General features: G+C 38.2%; 1 protein-coding gene across 4 annotated transcripts in view; it reads right to left on the minus strand.

Moving 5' to 3' along the window:
• LOC122688081 (A disintegrin and metallopeptidase domain 3-like) overlaps positions 1-23,725 on the minus strand; it is a 115,093-nt gene that overhangs the window by 17,621 nt on the left and 73,747 nt on the right. For 3 of the 4 annotated variants that reach the window (XM_043893906.1, XM_043893904.1, XM_043893905.1), the window contains 4 exons: positions 23,606-23,696; positions 23,144-23,324; positions 5,593-5,679; positions 303-426 (listed from right to left, as the gene is read on the minus strand). In XM_043893906.1, the coding sequence (XP_043749841.1) occupies positions 303-426; positions 5,593-5,679; positions 23,144-23,324; positions 23,606-23,696 (483 nt within the window). The remainder of the gene's footprint in view (positions 1-302; positions 427-5,592; positions 5,680-23,143; positions 23,325-23,605; positions 23,697-23,725) is intronic. The other variant, XM_043893907.1, reaches the window with a different exon arrangement.

The following is a 23,725-nucleotide window of genomic DNA, read 5'->3' on the forward strand; positions in this document are numbered from 1 at the left end:
AAACTGCTGTATAAATAAAAAAATCTGGGAAACCATGGTTAAAATTAACATGAAACATTAAAATGTTCATGGCTAGATTTGAATTAAAAGCACATACAAAATTTTGATTGACAACATAATCTATAGCTGTGCTATACATAATAGCACTACAAAGTGACTGCTTACATGTCATTAGGTAAAATAAAATGAAAATGTTAGTTCCTTAATTGCATTCTCCACATGTCCAGTGATTAACAGCCACATAGACAGTGGGGCTGTAAGGATACAGAAGGCTCTGTTGGAGCAGTGATTTAGTTACTAACCTTTCCTAGATCCTATATTCCAAAATCCATCATCCATACTTCCTCCTGGTGATGAGGATGTTGGCATACAATCTGGGGGCACATATCCAGCATCACAGTGACAATTTAAGCGAGAATTGCAAACCTGGAATGAAACCAAAATAAAGAAGAAGACCATTTTTTATGTCATATAAAAATTTAGCATTTTTTGCATATTTATTTTTAGTGTTTATTAATTTATTAGTATTTATTGTGAGCCAAAGCAAATGATTAAAGTAATGCAATTTGGTATGTTACAGGCTGTTTTTACTGTAATGTGGAAAATAATTATAAAAATAAAATGCAATGCAAGAAATGTCCATTCAGTGCTTTTTAAATGCTACAGAGGGTTTCTCTAATTTATCTCTTCAATAAAAGTAGACAACATTCTTGATATACCTGTCTCTTCTAAAAAGGCATAGAAATTATGAAGCTAAAAATTATAGCAGGAGTTGAAATTTATTATTGTGCCAGATATTTTATAAAACTGTTGTTAAGAGTCAACTTTTACAAAACACGGGGAGAAAATTAAACGGTGAAGCTTACTTATTCAGGTGCAGTTGGAAAGATTGATTTTGCTAGAAAATAGGAAGGCTAGGGGGCTTCCCTGGTAGCTCAGCTGGTAAAGAATCCACCTGCAATGCAGGAGATCCCAGTTCAACTTTTGGGTTGGGAGGATCCCCTGGAGAAGGAATAGGCTACCCACTCCAGTATTCTTGGGCATCCCTGGTAGCTCAGACGTTAAAGAATTAGGCCTGCAATGCAGCAAACCCAGGTTCAATCCCTGGATTGGGAAGATCCCCTGGAGGAGGGCATGGCAGCTCACTCCAGTATTCTTGCCTGGATAATCCCCAAGGACAGAGGAGCCTGGCAGGCTATGGTCACAAAGAGTCAGACACGACTGAGTGACTAAGCACAGGAAGGCTAGAATATATTTATAAATATGACCTTATGGATGAATCAAAAGATGGGTCAGAAGCAGAATAGGGAATCTAGGGATAATTTCAGGCAAAATTAAATTGAAATTAAATAATAAGGGAATGGAACATAAAATAAATTGCAAATAATAAGATATGTAAATAGGAGGTAAATTTTGATACAAGACACACAGGTCAATTTTTCCAGGATTACTATAAAAAGTATGAAGCATCAAGATAATGGGAGATACTAACTACCATTTTAAAGCTAAATGCATGCTTAGAAAATCTTAAATAGGGCACAGAATTTCTATAGTTCAGGTGATGATTTCACAATGGATAGACAAATAAAAGTGCAAATGGAAAATGTGACCAGATACACTGAAACTCTATTATTAATTAAGCAAATGCAAATTAGCAATAAATTTAGCATGTGAGAAGATATTAGTAAACTAGGAAGCTCATCTGGCCTGAATTTGAAGAAATGTTTTCACTCCTGATAGGTGAAGAAAAACTGATATAATATTTCCTGAAGACATGCAATATTTATTAAAATTCAAATTATGCATATATTTGGTTTATCGGTTTTCAAGGTAATCAATTTATGAAATCAAATAACTCTGCAAGGTGTATGTAGAACAGGGTCCACTGCACCACTATTTACAATAGTTAAATAAAAATTCAACATTATCCAAAATCCATTAGTGAATAACTTCAAATACAGAAAGAACCATAGAGAAAAATAAATTGAAGTCACTGATTTGAGACAGATTTCAATTGACAAGGAACTCTGCTGTCAAAAATATATTAGATTATGAGTAATGCATAATATAAATAAAGTTTGTGAGTGTTTAGTATATATCAGTTATCAGTTCAATTCAGTTCACTTCAGTCACTCAGTCTTGTCCAACCCCAAGGACTGCAACACACTAGGCTTCTCTGTCCTTCAGCAATACCTGGAGCCTGTTCAAACTCATGTCCATTGAGTTGGTGATGCCATCCAACCATCTCATCCTCGGTCATCCCCTTCTCCCTCTGCCTTCAATCTATCCCAACATCAGAGTCATGCACTCAATTAGAAGCAGTATTTATATTTATGTATAAATATATACATGTATATACTAACTAACACTAGAAAGAATGAAGAGATGGAGCCAAAGCAAAAGCAACACTCAGTTGTGGATGTGACTGGTGATGGAAGTAAAGTCTGATGCTATAAAGAGTAATACTGCATAGGAACTTGGAATATAAGGTCCATGAATCAAGGCAAATTGGAAGTGGTCAAACAGGAGATGACAAGAGTGAACGTCAACATTTTAGGAATCAGCGAACTAAAATGGACTGGAATGTGTGAATTTAACTCAGATGACCACTATATCTACTACTGTGGGCAAGAATCCCTTTGAAGAAGTGAAGTAGCCATCATAGTCAACAGAAGAGTCTGAAATGCAGTACTTGGGTGCAGTCTCAAAAATGACAGAATGATCTCTGTTCGTTTCCAAGGCAAACCATTCAGTACCACAGTAATTCAAGTCTGTGCCCCAACCAGTAACACTGAAGAAGCTGAAGTTGAACATTTCTATGAAGACCTACAAGATCTTCCAGAACTAACACTGAAAAAAGTTGTCCTTTTCATTATAGGAGACTGGAATGCAAAAGTAAGAAGTTGAGGAATACATGGAGTAATGGGAAAATTTGGCCTTAGAATGAAACAGAATGAAGCAGGGCAAAGGCTAATAGAGTTCTGCCAAGAGAACACACTGTTCATAGCAAACACTCTCTTGAAACAGCACAAGAGAACATGCAACACATGGACATCACCAGATGGTCAACACCGAAATCATATTGATTATATTCTTTGCAGCCAAAGATGGAGAAGCTCTACACAGTCAGCAAAAACAGACCGGAAGCTGACTGTGGCTCAGATCATGAGGTCCTTATGCTAAATTCAGACTGAAATTGAAGAAAGTGGAGAAAACCACTAGACCATTCAGGCATGATGTAAATCCAATCCCTTATTTTTATACTGGGGAAGAGACAAATAGATTCAAGGGATTAGATCTGATAGAGAGAGTGCCTGATGAACTACGGAGGCAGGCTCATGATATTGTAAAGCAGACAGTGATCAAAATCATCCCCAAGAAAAAGAAATGAAATAGGGCAAAATGGCTTTCTGAGGAGACCTTACAAATAGCTGAGAAAAGAAGAGAAGCTAAAGGCAAAGGAGAAAGGGAAAGATATTCCTATTTGAATGCAAAGTTCCAAAGAATATCAAGGAGAAATAAGAAAGCCTTCCTCAGCGATCAGTGCAAAGAAACAGAGGAAAACAATAGAATGGGAAAGATAGAGATCTCTTCAAGAAAATTAGAGATACCAAAGGAAATTCTCATGCAAAGATGGGCACAATAAAGGACAGAAATGGTATGGACCTAACAGAAGCAGAAGACATTAAGAAGAGGTAGCAAGAATACACAGAAGAACTGTACAAAAAATACCTTCATGACCCAGAAAATCATGATGGTGTGCCCACTCACCTAGAGCCAGACATCCTGGAATGTGAAGTCAAGTGGGCCTTAGGAAGCATCACTACAAACAAAGCTAGTGGAGGTGATGGAATTCCAGTTGAGCTATTTCAAATCCTAAAAGATGATGCTGTGAAAGTGCTGTGCTCAGTATGCCAGCAAATTTGGAAAACTCAGCAGTGGCCACAGGACTGGAAAAGGTCAATTTTCATTTCAATTGCAAAGAAAGGCAATGCCAAAGAATGTTCCGACTCCTGCACAATTACACTCATCTCACACGCTAACAAAAAGTAATGCTCAAAATTATCCAAGCTAGGTTTCAACAGTACATGAACTGTGAACTTCCAAAAGTTCAAGCTCGATTTAGAAATGCAGAGGAATCAGAGTTCAAATTACCAACATCCGTTGGATCACTGAAAAAGCAAGAGAGGTCCAGAAAATCATATACTTCTGCCTTACTGACTATGCCAAAGCCTTTGACTGTGCGTCACAATAAACTGTAGAAAATTCTGAAAGAGATGGGAATACCAGAACAGCTGACCTGCCTCCTGAGAAATCTGTATGCAGGTCAAGACAGCAACAGTTAGAAATGGACATAGAACACACAGGTTCCAAGCTGGGAAAGGAGTATGTCAAGGCTGTATATTCTCACCCTGCTCATTTATGCAAGTACCTCATGAGAAATGCTGGACTGGATGAAATGCAAGCTGAAGTCAATATTGCCAAGAGAAATACCAATAACCTCAGATATGCAGATGACATCACCCTTATGGCAGAAAGCGAAAAAGAATTAAAGAGCCTCTTGATGAAAGTGAAAAAGGAGAGTGAAAAAGTTGGCTTATAGCTCAACATTCAGAAAACTAAGATCATGGCCTCCAGTTCCATCACTTCATGGCAAATAGATGGGGAAACAGTGGAAACAGTGACAGATTTTATTTTTTTGGGTCTCCAAAATCACTGCAGATGGTGACTGCAGCCATGAAATTTAAAGATGCTTACTCTTTGGGATGAAAGTTATGATCAACCTAGACAGCATATTTAAAAGCAGAGACATTACTTGGCCAAAAAAGGTGCATCTAGTCAAAGCTATGGTGTTTTCAGTAGTCATGTATGGATATGAGAGTTGGACTACACAGAAAGGTGAGTGCCAAAGAATTGATGATTTTGAACTGTGGTGTTGGAGAAGACTCTTGCGAGTCCCTTGGACTGCAAGGAGATCAAACCATTTCATCCTAAAGGAAATCAGTACTGAATGTTCATTTGGAGAACTGATACTGGAGCTGAAACTCCAAGATTTTGGCCACTTGCTGAGAAGAAATGATTCACTGGAAAAGACCCAGATGCTAGGAAAGATTGACTGCAGGAGGTGAAGGGGACAACAGAGGGTGAGATGGCTGGTTGGCATCACTGATCAATGGACATGAGTTTGAGCAAACTCTGGGAGTTGGTGATGGACAGGGAGGCCTGGCGTGCTGCAGTCCTTGGGGTCACAAAGAGTTGGACACGACTGAGTGACTTATCTGAACTGAATTGATATACATGTAACACTACATGTATCTATTTCCAAAATTATTCAGTCTCTACATAACATTATAATAGCTTATGTTTAATATTGCCTTTTTGTACAAAGTTTAAGCTCATGATGTGTGCAATGATCTGATAGAATACATAGAACGTTCACACAGGTATAAATAATGAAATTTGGTTTCTACATTTAACTGAAATTTTCCAAAGAAATTTCCACATCCGTAATTCTGAAGCTTATTATTATCCTGGAAAATGTTATGATATGTATTTTAAAACTATATATAAAATATAGTAACAATTACATACCCCATGTCCGTTGCATTTGACCCTTGGGTTACAAATTGTATACTGACTGTATTGATAGAGGTCCTGGCAAGTTCCCCTGTCACAAAACTAAAATGATGAAACAACCAACAACTTTAAAGTCAGGAATTCATTAACTGTACTTAGTATAAGAAATTAGATACACAATATGATATATACTTAGGATGAACTTGAATTTCATAATATCTACTCATTCTAATAAAAAGCTGGAAGTCAAAATGGTACATTATTACTTTATCAAATATCAAGTTTTTACAATAAGATATTGCTTCCCTTGAAGGAGCAGATTTGTGAGTTTACTAATAGTAATGAAAATTATTAAAGTATTGTAATTTGGTATGTTATAGGAGGTTTTTATTTTAATGTGGAAAGGGATTTTAAAAATAAAATACAAGAAATGTCCATTCAGTGCTTTTCAAGTGCCATAGAAATTTTCTCTAGTTTGTCTCTTCAATAAGAGTAGACAACATTCTTGAAATACCTGAAAACATAGAACTTTTCTATGCCTTTTCTACAAGTCTTAGAAATTATGAAGCTAAAAATTATAGCTGGTATAAGAACAAAACAAGCCAAATTGTAATGAGCATTTGTAACAGGCCTTTGCACTTTCTATGCATTTTTATATATATGCTCACATTGACCCTGAGAGGGAGATATTTTTATCCACACTTTATATTTGATGAGAACTAAATGTACACTTTTTAGGTCATGCCACCACTGACTGACAGAACCAATATTCAGTGCAAGAACTACTTTAATCATAGAGCCCACTGATCAATGCTCAATACCAGTGCTTCAACCAGTCCTTTTTACATTCTTCTAACTTTAATAACAGTATTCCTTGTCTTTTACAAAAGCAATGTTCTCCTCACACCTCAGTTTATCTAACTTCGACTTTGAAATAGAAATTATACCCAAGTTATAAGTTATGAGGATGAAATAATTTATTACACATAAAGGAACAAAAATAGTTTGGGACATAGTAAATGCTCACTAAATACAAACTTGTGTTTTAGTTTTTTATTTAACCTGATTTTTTTGGGGGGGGGGTTTCTTGGGAGAGACCGTGGTATCTCTTATCTTGATATGTATATATACTAGACAAGAAATATGTGTTGAAATAGCAAATGGTTTTAAGGCGTTAGGAGAAGAGAAAGGCTACCCACTCCAGTATTCTGGCCTGGAGAATTCCATGGACTGTATAGTTCATGGGGTTGCAAAGAGTCGGACATGACTGAGCGACTCACTTTCACTACTTGGAGATTTAGTATTTAACCTGATTTTGATGTAGACTGCATGTTCATATTCCTCTGTCAAAATTTTAATTTAATTTGAATACTCTGGGGGACATCTTCTAAGATTACCTGCACACTTTTCTCAAGTTATCTGTCAGAATATCTAACATGTGATGAAGTCTAAAACATTCATTATTTTCTATCACTATTGGTAAGTAAATATATGGACAAAGGTCCATCCAGTCAAAGCTATGGCTTTTACTGTAGTCATGTAGGCAGTGTACAGTTCAGTCACTCAGTCGTGTGTGACTCTTTGCGACCCCATGAACTGCAGCACACCAGGGCTCCGTGTCCATCACCAACTCCCGGAGTCCACACAAACCCATGTCTATTGAGTCAGTGATGCCATCCATCTCATCCTCTGTTGTCCCTTTCTCCTCCTGCACTCAATCGTTCCCATCATCACGGTCTTTTCCAATCAGTCAGCTCTTCGCATAAAGCGGCCAAAGTATTGGAGTTTCAGCTTCAACACCAGTCCTTCCAATGAACACCCAGGACTGATCTCCTTTAGGATGGACTGGTTGGATCTCCTTGCAGTCCAAGGGACTCTTAAGACTCATCTCCAACACCACATTTCAAAAACATCAATTCTTTGGTGCTCAGCTTTCTTTATACTCCAACTCTCACATCCATACATGACCACTGGAAAAACCATAGCCTTGACTAGACGGACCTTAGTTGACAAAGTAATGTCTCTTCTTTTTAATATTCAATCTCGGTTGGTCATAACATTCCTTTCTTAAGAGTAAGCATCTTTTAATTTCCTGGCTGCAATCACCATCTGCTGATTTTGGAGCCCCCAAAAATCAAGTCAGACACTGTTTCCCCATCTATTTGCCATGAAGTGATGTGACTGGATGCCGTGATCTTAGTTTTCTGAATGTTGAGCTTTAGGCCAACTTTTTCACTCTCCTCTTTCACATTTATCAAGAGGCCCTTTAGTTCTTCTTCACTTTCTGCTGTAAGGGTGGTGTCATCTGCATATCTGAGGTTGTTGATATTTCTCCCAGTAATCTTGATTCCAGCTTGTGCTACCTCCTGCCCAGCGTTTCTCATGATGTACTCTGCATGTAAGTTAAATAAGCAGGGTGAAAATATACAGCCTTGATGTACTCCTTTTCCTATTTGGAACCAGTGTCTTGTTTCATGTCCAGTTCTAACTGTTGCTTCCTGACCTGCATACAGATTTCTCAAGAGGTGGGTCAGGTGGTCTGGTATTCCCATCTCTTTCAGAATTTTCCACAGTTTATTGTGATCCACACAGTCAAAGACTTTGTTATAGTAAATAAAGCAAAAGTTGATGTTTTTCTGGAACTCACTTGCTTTTTTGATGATCCAGCAGATGTTGGCAATTTGATCTCTGGTTCCTCTGCCTTTTCTAAAACCAGCTTGAACATCTGGAAGTTCTTGGTTCACATATTGCTGAAGCCTGGCTTGGAGAATATTGCGCATTACTTTACTAGCCTGTGAGATGAGTGCAATTGTGCAGTAGTTTGAGCATTCTTTGGGATTGCCTTCCTTTGAGATTGGAATGGAAACTGACTTTTCCCAGTCCTGTGGCCACTGCTGAGTTTTCCAAATTTGCTGGCATATTGAGTGTAGCACTTTCACAGCATCATCTTTCAGGATTTAAAATAGCTCATCTGTAGTGATGCTTCCTAAGGCCCACTTGACTTCATATTCCAGGATGTCTGGCTCTAGGTGAGTTATCACACAATTGAAATTATCTGGGTCGTGAAGGTATTTTTTGTACAGTTCTTCTGTGTATTCTTGCTACCTCTTCTTAGTATCTTCTGCTTCTGTTAACTCCCTACCATTTCTGTCCTTTATTGAGCCCATCTTTGCTAAAATGTTCCCTTGGTATCTCTAATTTTCTTGAAGAGATTTCTAGTCTTTCACATTCTATTGTTTTCCTCTATTTCTTTGCATTGATCTCTGAGGAAGGCTTTCTTATTTCTCCTTGCTATTCTTTGGATCTCTGCATTCAAATGGGTATATCTTTCCTTTTCTCCTTTCCTATTCACTTCTCTTCTGTTCACGGTGATTTGCAAGGCCTCCTCAGCCAAACATTTTGCTTTTTTGCATTTCTTGTTCTTGGGGATGGTCTTGATTCCTGTCTCCTGTACAAAGTCACAAACCTCTGTCCATAGTTCATCAGGCACTCTATCAGATCTAGTCCCTTAACTATCACTTCCACTGTATAATCGTAAGAGATTTGATTTAGGTCATACCTGAATGGTCTGGTGATTTTCCCTACTTTCTTCAATTTCAGTCTGAATTTGGCAATAAGGAGTTCATGATCTGAGCCACAGTCAGCTCCTGGTCTTGTTTTTGCTGACTTTATAGAGCTTCTCCACCTTTGGCTGCAAAGAATATAATCAATATGTTCGGTGTTGACCATCTGGTGATGTCCATGTGTTGCATGTTCTCTTCTGCTGTTTCAAGAGAGTGTTTGCTATGAACAGTGCGTTCTCTTGGCAGAACTCTATTAGCCTTTACCCTGCTTCATTCTGTACTTCTAGGCCAAATTTTCCTGTTACTCCAGGTGTTTCTTGACTTCTTACTTTTGCATTCCAGTCCCCTATAATGAAAAGGACATCTTTTTTGGCTGTTAGTTCTGGAAGGTCTTGTAGGTCTTCATAGAACTGTTCAGCTTCAGTTTCTTCAGCGTTACTGGTTGGAACATATACTTGAGTTACCGTGATATTGAATGGTTTGCCTTGGAAATAAACAGAGATCATTCTGTCATTTTTGAGATTGCATCCAAGTACTTCATTTCAGACTCTTTTGTTGACTCTGATAGCTATTTCATTCTTCTAAGGGATTCCTGCCCACAGTAGTAGATAGAATGGTCATCTGAGTTAAATTCACCCATTGCAGTCCATCTTAGTTCGCTGATTCCTAGAATGTCAATGTTCACTCTTGTCATCTCCTGTTTGACCACTTCCAATTTGCCTTGATTCATGGACCTAACATTCCAGGATGTGAGAGATGGACTATAAAGAAAGCTGTGTGCCGAGAATTGATACTTTTGAACTGTGGTGTTGGTGAGACTCTTGAGAGTCCCTTGGACAGTAAGGATATCAATCCTGTCTATCCTAAAGGAAATCAGTCCTGAATATTCATTGGAAGGACTGATGCTGAAGCTGAAACTGAAATAGTTTGGCCGCCTGATGTGAAGAACTGGCTCATTGGAAAAGACCCTGATATGGGAAACACTGAAGGCAGGAGGAGAAGGGGATGACAGAGGATGTGATGGTTGGATGGCACCATTGCTTCAATGACATGAGTCTGAGCAAGCACCAGGAGTTGGTGATGGACAGGGCAGCCTGGCTTGCTGCAGTCCACTGGGTCGCAAAGAGTTGGACATGATTGAACAACTGTTTGAGGGCAGGAGGAGAAGGGGACGACCGAGGATGAGATGGTTGGATGGAATCACCGACTCAATGGACATGGGTTTGGGTGGACTCCGGGAGTTGATGATGGACAGGGAGGCCTGGCATGCTGTGGTTCATGGAGTCGCAAAGAGTCGGACATGACTGAGCGGCTGAACTGAGCAACTGAACTGATTGGTAAATAAAAAACAAACATAAGCTTGCTAATTAACTGAAAGTGCTCTGATGAAACCAGTTAGGGAAAAAAAAAAAAGTATCCAGCAAACCAGCAGTATCTCAGAACAAAACTACTGGGTTGACCACTATATTCATTTGACTTTTTCCATAAGATGGCTCTAGGAACGTTTTGTTCAAACATTTGTACAATGTATGAAGAAGGTGCTGTGTACTGATAAACCCAAGTGTGATTTGCAAAATTTTGTGCTGGAGATTTCTTGCTGGACAATGCTCCATGGTCAGGTAGACCAGTTGAAGTTGACAGCAATCAAATCAAGACATTAACTGAGAACAAGCAATGTTATACCATGCGGGAGGCAGCTGACATACTCAAAATATCCAAATCAAGCATGCAAAATTATTTGCACCAGCTTACTTATGTTACTCAGTTTGATGTTTGTGTTCCACACAAGTGAAAAAAAAAACAAAAAAACCTTCTTAACTATATTTCTGCTTTTTCTACTTAGACATAACAAAGATTCCATTTTTTAAAAACAAATTGTGACAGGGGATGACAGTGGGTACTGTACAATAATGTGGAGCAGAAGAGATTGTTTCTTCAGTTGCTAAGTTGTGTCCACCATTTTATGACCCCATGGACTGCAGCACGCCAGGCTTACCTGTCCTTCACTGTTTCTAGGAGTTTGTCCATGTCTGTTGAGTTGGTGATGCCATTCAACTGTCTCATCCTCTGTTTGCTCCTTCCCCTTCTGCCTTCAATCTTTCCCAGCATCTGGGTCTTTTCCAATGAGTTGGCTCTGCCCACCAGGTGGCCAAAGTATTGGAACTTCAGCTTCAGCATCAGTCCTTCCAATGAATATTCAGGGTTGACTTCCCTTAGGATTGACTGGCTTAAACTCCTTGCAGTCCAAAGGACTCTCAAGAGTCTTCTCCGGCATCACAGTTTGAAAGCATCAACTCTTTGGTCCTCAGCCTTCCTTATGGCCCAATTCTCACATCCCTACATGACTACCAGGAAAATCACAGCCTTGACTAGATGGACCTTTGTTGGCAAAGTGATGTTTCTGCTTTTAATACCCTCTGTAGGTTAATCATGAGTTTTCCTCAAGAAGCAAGTGTCTTTTAATTTCATGGCTGCAGTGACTGTCCACAGTTATTTGGAGCCCAAGAAACTAAGCTTGTCACTGTTTCCATTTTTCCCCCACTTATTTGGCATGAAGTGATGGGACCAGATGCCATGACCTTTGTTTTCTGAATATTGAGTTTTAAGTCAGCTTTTTCACTATCCTCTTTCATCTTCATCAAGAGGCTCTTTAGTTCCTCCTCACATTCTGCCATTTGAGTGGTAGCATCTGCATATCTGAGGTGGTTGATATTTCTCCTGGCAACCTTGAATCCAGCTTATGATTCATCCATCCTGGCATTTTGCACGATGTACTTCTGCATATAAGTTAAACAAGCAGGCTGACAATATGCAGCCTTGCCATATTCCTTTCCCAATTTTGAACCAGTCTGTTGTTCCATGTCTAATTCTACCTGTTGCTTCTTGACCACCATATTGGTTTCTCAGGAGACAGGTAAGGTGGACTGGTACTCCAATCTCTTGAAGAATTTTCCACAGTTTGTGGTGATCCACACACTCAAAGTCTTTAGTGTATATAGTTAACAAAGCAGAAGTAGATGTTTTCCTAGAACTCCTTTGCTTTCTCTCTGATCTAACAGATGTTGGCAGTTTGATCTCTGGTTCCTCTGCCTTTTCTAAACCTGGCTTGTTCACCTGGAATTTTTCAGTTCACATACTGCTGAAGCCTAGCTTGAAGGGTTTTAAGCATTACCTTGCTCATATGTGAAATGAGTGCACTTGTATGGATTGTGGGGCAAGCCAAACGAACAACCACTAGCCATAGTAAAGGCCAGTCTTTATCCAAAGAAGGTGATGTTGTATATAAAGTGGGATTAGAAGGGAATCCTCTATTATGAGCTCCTTCTGGAAAGCCAGATTCCGAGAAGTACTGCTCCCAGTTAGACCAGCTGAAAGCAGCACTCAACAAAAAGTGTCTGTAATTAATCAACATAAAACTCATAATCTTCCATCAGCATAATGCAAGACTGCATGTTTCTTTGATGATCAGATAAAAACTGCTACAGCTTGGCTGGGAAGTTCAGATTCATCTGCCACGTTCACAGACATTGCCCCTTTGGACATCCATTCTTTCTGGTCTTTACAAAATTTTCTTAATGAAAAAAAATTCAGTTCCCTGGAAAACTGTAAAAGGCACCTAGTTTTTTGCTCAAAAAGATAAAAAGTATTTATCTTTATAGAAGATGGAAACTTTTAAGAAGATGGAATTATAAAGTTGTATGAAAAATGACAATGTAGTGGAGCAAACTGGATGTGGAACAACAGACTGGTTCCAAACAGGAAAAGGAGTCGTCAAGTCTGCATATTGTCCCCCTGCTTGTTTAACTTACATGCAGAGTACATCATGAGAAATGCTGGGCTGGAAGAAGCACAGGCTGGAATCAAGATTGCTGGGAGAAATATCAACAACCTCAGATATGCAGATGACACCACCCTGATGGCAGAAAGTGAAGAACTAAAGAGCCTCTTGATGAAAGTAAAAGAGGAGAGTGAAAAAGTTGGCTTAAAGCTGAACATTCAGAAAACTAAGATCATGGCATCAGGTCCCATCACTTCATGGCAAACAGATGGAGAAACAGTGGAAACAGTGGCTGACTTTATTTTGGGGGGCTCCAAAATCACTGTAGATGGTGATTGCAGCCATGAAATTAAAAGACACTTACTTCTTGGAAGGAAAGTAATGCCCAACCTAGACAGCATATTAAAAAGCAGACATTGCTTTGTCAACAAAGGTCCGTCTAGTCAAGGCTATGGTTTTTCCATCAGTCATGTGTGATTGTGAGAGTTGGCCTGTAAAGAAAGCTGAGCGCAGGAGAATTGATGCTTCTGAACTGCGTTGTTGGAGAAGACTCTCGAGCGTCCCTTGGACTGCAAGGAGATCCAACCAGTCCATCCTAAAGGAGATTAGTCCTGGGTGTTTATTGGAAGACCTGATGTTGATCCTGAAAGTCCAGTACTTTGGCCACCTGATATGAAGTGCTGACTCATCTGAAAAGACCCTGATGCTGGGAAAGATTGAGTGCAGGAGTCGATGGGGACGACATAGGATGAGATGGTTGGATGGCATCACCAACTCAATGGACATGGGTTTGGGTAAACCCTGGGGGTTGGTGATGAACAGGGAGTCCTGGTGTGCTGCGGTTCATGGGGTTGCAAAGAGTCGACGTGACTGAGCAACTGAACTGAACTGAACTGAACTGAGTGGAACAAAGTGGTGATTACCTTTTCCAATAAAGTTCTTGGTGAAAACAAACAAACAAAAAATGTGTCTTTTATTTTTACTTAAATAACTGAGAGAACTTTTTTGCTAATCCAGTATTTTTATTCTCATGTCATTGAGGCACTAATGAATTAGTCATCCTTCCCTGGCTTGTGTTTAGGGGAAAAATAAGCCAAGAAATGTTTAGATCCGTGCTTCTGATATAATTTCTTTCAAGTAAACAAAACAGATCAATTTGTAGCTGGCTCTTTTGTGACAACAGGAAAAGCAAGGGGCTCTATGAAAGTATTTAGCCTTGGTCTTTGGTTGGGATGATGTTTTAAGTATTAACATGTAAGACTTCCATCTGTGAACAGGAGACACAAATAGGGGCTCTGAAACAGTCAATCACAGTTCCAAAAAATCTGTAAGACAGCCAAAAATATATTTTCTAAAAGGGGGAAGAGTCTAGATCATGCAGTTTATTTTTTTATATCCCTGTAGGTAAGAATGGGTGAGAAAAAAGGAGAAACTTCATTTACTTTTTCATTGATTAGCTTATCTACTCTTGAACAGGCACATGCCCCAGACAGATTCCTTTTCAAGTTTGAAACGAATGTGCTGAGATGTGGTTATCATCCTTCATATTCCTATGTGGACTAGAATCAGTTAGATAAACTATTCTGATGGCTGCTTCATATTGCTTAAAGCAGGGGTCCCCAATATTTTTGTCACCAGGGACAGGTAATGTGAGTGATGGGGAATGATGGGGAGTGGCAGGCAAATCTTTGCTTGCTTTCTTGGCACTTACTTACTGCTGTGTGGCCTGAGGGTTGGGGACCCATGGCTATTTCTAACATCAATACAATTTTGTTGTTAATGCTTATTGATTTTCTTTTTTTCCCTTTCAAATTGAGATTTTCCTGGTTCATGGACTGAAGAGTGTGACTTTTGATTGAAACCTAGATATTTTGATTACTATGTTATGAGACTCTGATTAAACCTTGTGGTTAAACCTTCTGGTTCAGCAGTTCTTCCCTATTACAACTCTGAAGTAGGAACACTGCCTCATTTTTGCCAGGTAATGCTGAAAGTTGGAGAAGGGAATGGCAACACACTCCAGTATTCTTGCCTGGACAATGCCAAGGACAAAGGAGTCTGATGGACTAGAGTCCAAGGGGTCACAAAGAGTCGGACAAGACTGAGTGACTATCACTCACTCAGCATTGGATGTACGGATTCCACTAATATCTGGAATGAGAGGGGCTCCTTATTACTGCAAGTGGCTGGGGAGAACACGCTCTCCACAAACCCTCTGTTCTACCACCCTGGCGAGAGTAGAAGTGTAGCTACGCTTTTATCTATGTCCTTTGCTGCAGTAGAGAATCCATTGTTTAAGAGTGTGCCATCTCGCTAAGCTGTTCACTTGGCTAAAGTCAGCCTTTCCTTTATGACTTATTTCTGTCTGTTTCATTGGGCATTTCTGAGTTTCTGGCCTCTCTGGCACTCAGTTTGGGATATATAAGGCTAAAAGCAAAGAGATCACATTGTTATGTTGTTCCTCAGGTTCTGAGGTGCCTAGCTCATCTGCTGAAAGAACCTTTCAGCTTTTGGAATCTTCTTATGTTTATTTTACATTTAATATCCAGGACTCTTAGCTACAGTTAATGAGAAGAATAGGGGAAAGTAGGTCAAGACTGTCCTGGAACTTCAAATCTCTCTCCAGTAGTTTTAACCATGATATAATATATTTATCAATATTTTCCCTTATCTGTAACTGACTTTGTACCATTTAATAACTCTGAGATACCTAGATACTCATAGATACTATCCCTAAGTTTTCTTTGAATTTTTATTAAAGCATTTTGACCTATAATTCCTTTGAAATAATATTTTATACCTTAGTCTGTAGGCTAATTTATCCTTGTACCTATTGGCTTTCATTTTCATTATTTTATCTTAAGTCTTGTTATTTAGTAAAACGAATTCCCAATTTACATTTTATTTTAAATTGCATTGGCTATTTTGTACATTTAGCTCTTTGCATTTTAATATAACACTAAATAAGTTTTTTAATTTCTACCAGCAACTCATTCCCTGCCCCCCACCTCAGCAAAGAAACCTGGCGGAATCATGATTCTTCTGGATTCTTCTGCATCATATTCATTAATTGATTTTGAGAACAGTAACATTTTAACAATATTGCCTTCCTAGTCAAAGACACCATTTATGCTTTAATAGTGATCACAACTCACATAATTTTCATGTGTAGTCAAAAAAGTAGAGCTGAAGGGGATGGGAGATGGATAAACTAGGAGTTTGGGGTTAGCAGATAAAAAACACTATATACAAAATAGACAAATGAGAAGGTCCTACAGTACAGCACAGGAAACTATATTCAATATCTTGTAATGTACACAATGGAAAAGAATACATATAACGAATCACTTTGTTGTACAAAAGACACTAAGACAACCTTGTAATTCAACTATATTCAATTAAAATTTTTAAAAGGTAGAAATAATGTCTTGCAGGTTTTACCCTGATTTCTCTATCACCCTAATATTACATATCTCCATGTCATCAAAAATTATTTGTATTGGGTATGGACTTTCCTGGTGGTTCAGATGGTAAAGAATCCACTAGCAATATGGGAGACCTGGGTTCAATTCCTGGCTTGGAAAGATCCCCTGGAGAAGGTAATGGCTGCCCACTCCAGTATTCTGGCCTGGAGAACCCCCATGGACAGAGAAGGCTGGCAGGCTAGAGTCCACGGGCTTGCAAAGAGTCGGACATGACTGAGTGGCATTCACTTTCACTTCACTATGCTGTAACTTATCTGATAAACCGACACTTGGCATCTAGTGTGTCTTGTTTATTTTCTCTATTATAACTCACATCATAATTGCTCTGTATCAACATCTATTTCCTAATAGTTGAAAATTAAACTTAATTACATCAGAAATAGATAAAAAGTGTGATGATAAATTTGACTGCTAAACATTTCAAAATCATTTTCCATAAAGTATCTGTTAATTTATACTTATTTTAGGAAGTTTATAAGTTATGCTTCTCAGCATCAAAATTTTTTTTACTTGAAGTATAGCTGGTTTACAATATTATATTAGTTTCAGATATACTACATATTGGTTCAATACTTTTATACATTATACTCCATTTAAAATTAATATAAAATATTGACTATGTTCTCTGAGCTGTGTAAAATATTACTGTAGCTTATTTGGAAGACAACACAAACAGACAGAGAAACACAGCACATTCTTGAATAGGCAGAATCAATACTGTCAAAAGGACTACACTGTCCAAGGGAATTTACAGATTTAATGAAATTCATATCAAATTACCAATGGCATTTTTCATAGAGCTTGAACGAAAATAATAAAATTTATATAGAGACACAAAAGACCCCGAATAACCAAAGAAATCTAAAGAAAAATGAAGCTGAAGAATCAGGCTCCCTGACTTAAGGCTATACTACAAAGCTACAGTCATCAAAACAGGAAGGTACAGGCACAAAAACACACATATAGATCAGTGGACTAGGACACAAAGCTGATGATAAACCCATACACCTATGGTCACCTAATGTATGACAAAGCAGGCAAGACTATACAACAGAGGGAAGACAGTCTCTTCAATAAGTGGTGCTGGGAAACTGGACAGCTATATGTAAAAAAAAAAAATGTAATTAGAAAACTCTAGTACCACACACAAAAATAAGCTCAAAATAAATTAAAGACTTAAATGTAAGACTGAATACTATAAAACTCTCAGAGGAACAAAAGACCAAACATTCTTTAACATAAATTGCAGCAATATCTTTTTTGACCCATCTCTCAGAGTAATGGAAATAAAAACAAGAATGAATGGTACCTAATTAAATTCAAAAGTTGTTGCACAGCAAAGGGAATCATATACAAAAACAAAAAGACAACTCACAGGATGGGAGAAGATATTTGCAAATGATACAACCAACAAAGATTAGCCTTTAAAATTTTCAAACATCTCATGCAGTTCAACATCATAAAAACACACAACCCAGTCAAAAAATGGGCAAAAGACCTAAAGAGAGACATTGCTCTAAAGAAGACATACAGATGGGTAAGAGACCTATGAAGAGATGTTCAACATAGTTAATTACTGAAAAGTGAAAGTGTTAGTCACTTAGATGTGTTTGACTCTTTGCAACCCCTTGGACTGTCAGAGAACTAAGATCATGGCATCCAACCTCATCACTTTATGGCAAATAGATGGGAAACAGTGGAAACAGTGACAGATTTTATCCTCTTGGGCTCCCAACTCACTGTGGAGAAAGCAGCCATGAAATTAAGACCCTTGCTTCTTGGAAGAAAAGCCATGACGAACATAGACAGCATATTAGAAAGCAGAGACATCACTTTACTGACAAAGCTCTGTATAGTCAAAGCTATGGTTTTCCCAGTAGTCATGTATGGATGGGCATTGGACCATAAGGAAGACTGAGCACTGAAGAATTGGTGCTTTCAAACTGTGGTGCTTGAGAAGACTCTTGAGAGTCCCTTGGACTGCAGGGAGATCAAACCAGTCAATCCTAAGTGAAATCAACCCTGAACATTCATTGGAAGGACTGGTGCTAAAGCTGAATCTCCAATACTTTGGCCACCTGATGGGCAGAGCCAACTCATTGGAAAAGACCCAGATGCTGAGAAGGATTGAAGGCAGAAGGAGAAAGGGACAGCAGGATGAGATGGTTGGATGGTATCACTGACTCAAAGGACGTGAGTTTGGGCAGACTCCGGGAGATCGTGAAGGATAGGGAAGCCTGGTATGCTGCAGTCCTTGGGGTCACAAAGAGTTGAACAGGACTTAATGACTGAACAACAACAACAAGGCTCCTTTGTCCATGGAATTCTCCAGGCAAAGAATGCTAACGTGGGCAACCATTCCCTTCTTCAGGAGATCTTCCCAACCCAGAGATCAAACCCAGGTCTCCTGCACTGCTGGCAGATTTTTTACCACCTGAGACACCAGGGAAGCCCATCAAATTATCAGAGAAATGTGAATCAAAACTGCAATGTGGTATCATGTCATATGGTCAGGATGGCCATCATCAAAAAAATCTACAAACAGTAAATGCTAGAGAGGGTATGCAGAGAAGGGAACTCTCCTACGGGGTTTGTGGGGATGTAAATTGGTGCAGCCACTACGGAGAACAGTTCCTTAAAAATGGAAATACCATATGATCTAGCAGTCCCACTCCTGGGTATATAAGAGAAAAAACTTGATTCAAAAGTGTACATGCACCCCAATGTTCATTGCAGCACTATTCAAAATACCTAAGACACAGAAGCAGATTAAATGTCCCTCAGCAGATGAATGGAAAAAGATTAAGTGGTACATATATACAATGGGATATTAGCCACTAAAGAGAATGAATTAATGTCATTTGTAGCAACATAAACAGACCTGGAGATTATCAAACTAAGTGAAGTCAGTCAGACAGAGAAAGACATATATCATAGGATATCACTTATCTTAAAAAACATGATTGACATGAAGTTATTTACAAAATAGAAACTGACTGATAGACTTAGAGAATGAACTTATGGCCACTAGGGGTGAAGGGTTGAGGGGGAAGGATAGATTGGGGATTTGGGATTGACGTGTACACACTGTTATATTGAAAACAGATAACCAACAAGGACTAACTACATAGCACAGGGAACTCTGTTCAATACTGTGTAATAACCTAAATGGGAAAAAAAGTGGATTTATATATAGATATATATACTCATATAAAACTGAATCACTTTGCTGTACATATGAAACTAATACAACATTGTTAATCAACTGTCCTCCAATATAAATTAAAAATTAAAACAACAAAGTTAGCATACAATATTGGCTGTGTCCTCTGTGCTATGCAATATATTCTTATAGCTGATTTATTTTTTGTGTAATAGTTTTATGTCTCAATCTCTCCCTGCTTACCTCTTCTCACTGGTAATCCCACTGACTTGTTCTCTATATGTGAGCCTCTTTTAGTTATTGTATTCTTCACCTCCGACTAGTTATTTTTTTTTTTTTTTTTTTAGTTATTTTTTATATTTCTAGTTTTTCACTAAAATTCTCACTGTGTTCATTTCTTCTTTCCCCAAGTTCAGATAACATTCTTATTGATTATGCTTTAAACTTTTTATCTGGTAAATTATCATTTTTTTGTTTTCTCAGTTTTTTTTTTTCTTTCATTTGAAATAATTCTTTTGTCTTCTCATTTTGTTTGACTTTGTGTCTATGAAATTAAGTGAAATTAAGATTGTGGTTCGATTTCTGGGTCAGGAAGATTGGTAGAGAAGGGATAGGCTACCCACTCCCATACTCTTGGGCTTCCCTTGTGGCTCAGCTTGTGAAGAATCGGCCTGCAATGCGGGAGACCTGGGTTTGATCCCTGGGTTGGGAAGATCCCCTGGAGAAGGGAAAGGCTACCCACTCCAGTATTCTGGACTGGAGAATTCCATGGACTGTATAGTCCATGGGGTCGCAGAGTCAGACACAACTGAGCAACTTGCACTTACACTTGTAAGCCCCACTGATTTTCAAACTTGATAAGGAATCAAATCCTTGTGTCAGATCCCAGGCCTGGGGTATCCAGTAATCAGTTTAAACCATTCCCTCCCCAGGGAGGATCTGTGAACCACACACACACATACACACCCCTCACCCTTCCTCTGTGCTCCCTCCTAGAGGCACAGGTGCCATACTGATTGTTTGTCATCCCTGCGTACCCGACAAGCATCCAGTTTGTTTTCAGGGAGAATTGCTTCACATGTAGATGTACTTTTGATGTGTTCTAGGGAGAGGTGAGTTTAACATCTTCCTATGATGACATCTTTATCTCCTCTCTATCAAATGTTATTTTTGATGTCAAAATGATAGCACAGAAACAATAGCTGAATATTCACTTACTTTTAATTTATTTAATCACAGGTTAAGTTAGAACATTTTCATGTTTCTTAGTCATATGTTAAATTTCATGATTTTTTTTGTACTGATAAACACTAGAGTGTGTGTGTGTGTGCACATGTACGTGTATACTGGGGTATGTGTGTGTACACATGTATATATATATACTGGGGTATGTGTGTGTGCACACAGATACATATATATGGGGGTATGGATGTGTGTGTACATGTACATTTATACTGGAGTAAGTGTGGGTGTGCACACGTACATATATATTGGGGTACACATAGATGTGCATATCTATACACACACACACACACATAGTGGGGGTATACCCACTAAGATACCTGATACCTATGACTCTGACACCAACCAAGTGTCCAAGAATTCAATTCAACTCATTCTGACACAATCTATCTGCAGTTAGAATCAAATTCTACTAGTTAAAGGGCTCAGTCCCACAAGACTCTTCTCATTTCAGACACCAGGTTCAAGTCTTTATCCTTCTGACCAACTGGTTATGAATTGGAGGTTCCCATGGCTCCCTCTCAGGTTTGATAATTTCCTAATTTGGCTCACAGAACTCAGAGAAAGACTTCACTTATGTTTACTAATTTATGGGAAGGAATATAATTCAGGTATAGCCAAATGGAAGAGATGCAGAGGTCAAGCTATGTTGTCGGGCAAGAGGAAAGTCATCGTCTCCATGTCCTCTCCAGGCACATCCTCATTACAGCACACTGTGTTCACCAACTTACAAACTATCTTGAGTCTAATCATTGAAAAAGTTTTACAGAGTCCAATCTCCAGCCATATCACTCCGTTTATTAATGCTGTGAGTGGAGCTTAAAGCTCTAACCCATTAATCAATTGGTCTTTCTGGTAACCAGCATACTCTGAAGCATCAAGAGGCACCACCCTATTACCTCATCAGCATAAACTCTAGTTTCTTCAGATGAATCTCATTATGAATAACACCAAATATTCCTATCACTCAGGAAATTCTAAGGTTTAGGAACTCTGGGCCAGAAACCAAAGAAAAGGCCAAATTAATTTTCTTGTGTGTGTTAAGCCACATTATACTATTATACCATTATATTACTTTTTTCTAATTAATGATTAAATTAGTTAATAAGTTTACATATTTACTCTGCCATATTTATGGTAAAGATTATTGCATTTTGTTTTAAATGATGCTTAGAGGGGTGACATATTACTTCGTAATGCAGTCAGCATCAGTATGTTCCTTTGTGATTGAAAGTGAAAGCTGTTCAGTCTTGTCCAACTCTTTGCAACTTCATGGACTGTAGCCTGCCAGACTCCTCTGTCCATGGAATTCTTCGGGCAGAATACTGGAGTGGAGAGCTGTTCCCTTCTACAGGGGATCTTCCCAACCTGGGGTCAAACTGTAGCCTTCCAGACTCATCCGTCCATGGAATTCTTCAGGCAAGAATACTGGAATGGGTAGCCTATCCCTTTTCTAGGGCATCTTCCTAACCCAGGAATCAAACTGGGGTCTCCTGCATTTTAGGCAGATTCTTTACAAGCTGAGCTATCAGGGAAGCCATTATATTTATGTGAGACTATCTTTTGCCATTTTGAGAGAAGGTTACTATTCACTTCCAATTTCCTCTATTCTTCATTTTTAAAAAATATTGTATCTTAATGTAATTATTTTAATTAAAATATGAAATAATTGTTTCCCTTTTTACTTTCATGTACTAGCTTTTAATGGCACTGTTTTAAAAAATTCTTTATGTTTATCAAAGTATTTAAGAAAAAAAAATACATAAAACTCAAACTCTGTTTTATTAGTGTATCTTGTAGAAGGGTCCAGTGTTAAACAAGTATGTTATGTTTTTGAAGAAAGAACTAGGGGAGTAGGCTAATGAGAAAATGTTTTCATTTCATTGCAATTTAATTCTAGTCAAAACTGCAATGCTAAATGTTGGCTTTTTTTGGTTTTCCTTGTTTTTCTCATTATTCGGTTTGTTCTGACCCATTTTTTTCAAGTATTATTTGATACTTTTTGTTCTTTGATTACACAAACTGTCACAGACCAGATCCTTGCCTACTGGACAAGTTTAGATGCTCAAATGTGACAAAACAAATTCAACTAACTCTACCAAAATTCACAACAAAAAGATAGACAGTGAAGCAAATGTTCCTTTAGCCAATAGAAAGTGACCTTTTAATTTTATGATGATATAGTAACCAAAATTTATACCATTAATTGCAAATTAAAAAATCTTAATCTCTCTCTCTCTCTCTCTTTCTCTCTCTCTCTCACACACACACACACACACACACACACTCAGACATCCATGCACTATATATAGAATCAAGTAAAATTTTTATTTACCTTGTTCTCATCACACATGGTTCCATTCTTTATAATAGTAGGGTCCGGATATACATGACCTCTTATATCTGCTGACATACATATATGGCCTCCAAGGTAGGTATATTGAATATCCATGTCATCCCTTGGTACTATAAGTGAATGTGTCCAATGGCAAACTAACTTTCCACAAAGGACCTGCCTATCAATATATAAAAAACTCTTAATGCCCATAGGTCTCTTAGAGACACAAGAGATTAGATAAAAAAAAAAAGTACAAAATATGAGGATAATTCAAAATGTTACTGCGATCATAACACCAAAGCTATTCAGAACATACACCAGCTAATGAAGTGCAACATATAAATTCCTCTGTATAAACCAGGTTAATCTTTCACTTGCATTAAGTGACTCTTGGCAGTATACACACACATAGATACTCACACAGGCATTTGAAAAATGTATAAATTTCTAAATACATACGAAAAAGTACAAGATCTTCCGTTACAGTTTCCAAACTTATCTTGTTGAAAATTTACTTCCTGTGTACACTGATAAGTAGATTCTTTAGCAACTAAAAACATAAGCAAAATTTCCAGTTAG

The sequence above is a fragment of the Cervus elaphus genome, chromosome 32, assembly GCF_910594005.1.
Source record: "Cervus elaphus chromosome 32, mCerEla1.1, whole genome shotgun sequence".
Lineage (NCBI taxonomy): Eukaryota > Metazoa > Chordata > Mammalia > Artiodactyla > Cervidae > Cervus > Cervus elaphus.